Source organism: Macrobrachium nipponense, chromosome 1, assembly GCF_015104395.2.
Source record: "Macrobrachium nipponense isolate FS-2020 chromosome 1, ASM1510439v2, whole genome shotgun sequence".
Taxonomy (NCBI): Eukaryota; Metazoa; Arthropoda; class Malacostraca; order Decapoda; family Palaemonidae; genus Macrobrachium; species Macrobrachium nipponense.
Genome location: NC_087200.1, coordinates 27,990,464 through 27,993,406, shown reverse-complemented (window position 1 = coordinate 27,993,406; position 2,943 = coordinate 27,990,464). Strand labels below are relative to the sequence as shown.

At 32.3% G+C, this 2,943-nt stretch overlaps 1 protein-coding gene across 1 annotated transcript in view; it reads right to left on the bottom strand.

Moving 5' to 3' along the window:
* Window positions 1-633: 633 nt before the first annotated feature.
* Window positions 634-2,943, bottom strand: part of LOC135218720 (gelsolin-related protein of 125 kDa-like) — a 17,905-nt gene continuing 15,595 nt past the window's right edge. Inside the window, exon 2 of the mRNA XM_064255169.1 lies at window positions 634-1,013. Coding sequence (XP_064111239.1) covers window positions 634-1,013 — 380 coding nt within the window. The remainder of the gene's footprint in view (window positions 1,014-2,943) is intronic.

Below are 2,943 nucleotides of genomic sequence, written 5' to 3'. Positions count from 1 at the left end.
GCTGAAGTAGCTCCAGGACTCATGCAGAAGAGTATGATCCTAGAAACAGCGCACACAGTAAGAAAAGTGATGGACTCCTAAGGAGGCAGGATGCAACCCGGAACCCCACATTTCTACTTCTTTAACTTCTTTTTCTACTTTTCCTTGTTCTTCTTTATCTTCTCTTTCTACTACTTCTTCTTCTTTAACGTCTTTTTCTACTTCTCCTCTTTTTTATCTACATTTTCTACTAATTTTTCTTCTTCTTTAACTTCTTTTTCTACTTCTCCTTCTTCTTCTTTAACTACTCTTTCTTCTACTTCTTCTTTCTTTAATTTCTTTTTCTACTTCTCCTTGTTCTTTATTCTTCTACCTATCTTCTTCTTCTTTAACTTCTTTTTATACTTTCCCTTCTTCTTCTGTATCTTCTCTTTCTACTACTTCTTCTTTAACTCCCTTTTCTGCTTTTCCTTGTTCTTCTTTATCTTCTCTTTCTACTACTTCTTTTTCTTCTTTAACTTCTTTTTCTACTTCTCCTTCTTCTTCTTTAACTTCTCTTTCTACTACTTCTTCTTCTTCTTTAACTTCTTTTTCTACTTCTCCTTGTTCTTTATCTTCTTTTTCTATTAATTTTTCTTCTTCTTCAACTTCTTTTTATACTTCTCCTTCTTCTTCTGTATCTTCTCTTTCTACTACTTCTTCTTTAACTTCTTTTTCTACTTCTCCTTGTTCTTTATCTTCTCTTTCTACTACTTCTTCTTCTTTAACTTCTTTTTCTACTTCTCCTTCTTCTTTATCTTCTCTTTCTACTACTTCTTCTTCTTTAACTTCTTTTTCTACTTCTCCTTCTCTTTCTGTATCTTCTCTTTCTACTACTTCTTTAACTTCTTTTTCTACTTCTCCTTGTTCTTTATCTTCTCTTTCTACTACTTCTTCTTCTTCTTTAACTTCTTTTTCTACTTCTCCTTCTTCTTCTGTATCTTCTATTTCTACTACTTCTTCTTTTTCTTTAATTTCTTTTTCTACTTCTCCTTCTCCTTTCGTATCTTTTCTTTCTACTGCTTCTTCTTTATCTTTAACTTCTTTTTCTACTTCTCCTTCTTCTTCTTCATCTTCTATTTCTACTACTTCTTCTTCTTCTTTAACTTCTTTTTCATCTTCTCCTTGTTCTTTATCTTCTTTTTCTATTAGTTTTTCTTCTTCTTTAACTTCTTTTTATACTTCTCCTTCTTCTTCTGTATCTTCTCTTTCTACTACTTCTTCTTTAACTTTTTTTTCTACTTCTTGTTCTTTATCTTCTTTTTCTATTAATTTTTCTTCTTCTTTAACTTCTTTTTATACTTCTCCTTCTTCTTCTGTATCTTCTCTTTCTACTACTTCTTCTTTAACTTCTTTTTCTACTTCTCCTTGTTCTTTATCTTCTCTTTCTACTACTTCTTCTTCTTCTTTAACTTCTTTTTCTACTTCTCCTTCTTCTTCTGTATCTTGTATTTCAACTACTTCTTCTTTTTCTTTAAGTTCTTTTGCCACTTCTCCTTCTCCTTTCGTATCTTCTCTTTCTCTGCTTGCTTCTTCTTCATCTTTAACTTCTTTTTCTAATTTTCCTTGTTCTTCTTCATCTTCTCTTTCTACTACTTCTTCTTCTTTGACTTCTTTTTCTACTTCTCCTTCTTCTTCTTTATCTTCTCTTTCTACTATTTCTTCTTCTTCTTCTTCTCCGGTCGATCGATCGAGAGAAAGAGAAAGAGGAGAGAAACGCCATATCTTGCATGTTCGATTTCTCCTTCTATAAAAGCATCCATATTTTCTGAGAGAAAGACGAAAGCGTTGGAAGACTTACCATCCTCAGCTTCTTCTTTTCACAAAACAAAAGGGGAGGCTAGATTAATTCTTTTTGTTTCAGATACGCGGGAATAAGAGAAAGGCCAAGAAAGGAAAGGGGAAAGAGAGAGAGAGAAGGAAACGAAAGAAAAATTCATTGGCAAAGCTCCAGGGAGGTCCAGTCCAGATCTAGAAAAACCGCGCAGTCGGCAGAATTTATGTAGCTCAGCTGACTGTTTCATTGAACGTGAAGCATTTTTGCTTACTTCTCAAAATGTTTTTCGGTATAAAACTCTTTCAATATATAAATCTTATATATATGGAGACTATAAATGGAAATTCTTCCAAATACAGCAGAATTTACTGCAGCTTAGCTGACTATTTCAATAAACGTGAAACCTTTGACTTTGTTCTCAAAAAGGTTTCCTGCATCAAATTCTTTCCATATATAAGAGTTATATTTGGAAATTATATATGGTAATTTCATAAATAAGAATTATAGATGAAAATTAGAAATAGAAATTCTTTTCATACACACAATTTTTAGTATAATTCTAATTTTAAGTTGAGACTAACGGAAGATTTTTCCTAACTAATTTTGATGCAGATCTCGCTCAGTAATATCAAACTACTAGCTTAGATTCCCAAGTTATTAAAACATCTTCTTATGATATTTTTTATAATTTCTGAGTGAGATTTGTGGCTCCAACGAAAACTATTTACGGAAACACCGCATAATATGTAACTACGTCGTTATAGCATTCCCTCTGCTATACCACAAGGGATGGTCTTTAAAAAACCTTAAAAGTTTTCTCATTAAGGATAATATAGGGGCGCCAGCGGGATTCTCCCTACCTGATGATTCCAGAGAAATTTCCACGAACCACACGAGAAGTTCTTGTGTGTTTAATTTAAACGCCATTTCATATTCATCTTTGCGCACTTGGTTTGATATTAAATTTGTTAACTTTAACTGGAACAGAAATGAAGAGATTCATCAATTGAATGAAAGGAATAGTAATTGTCGGTAGTGGTAATGCGATATTGAATTACAATACTTTTACGGTTATTCATCACAAAAGTCATTCGGTATAATCTTAAGCATCCAATCTAAGTAAATGATCTCACGTACACGCATTATAG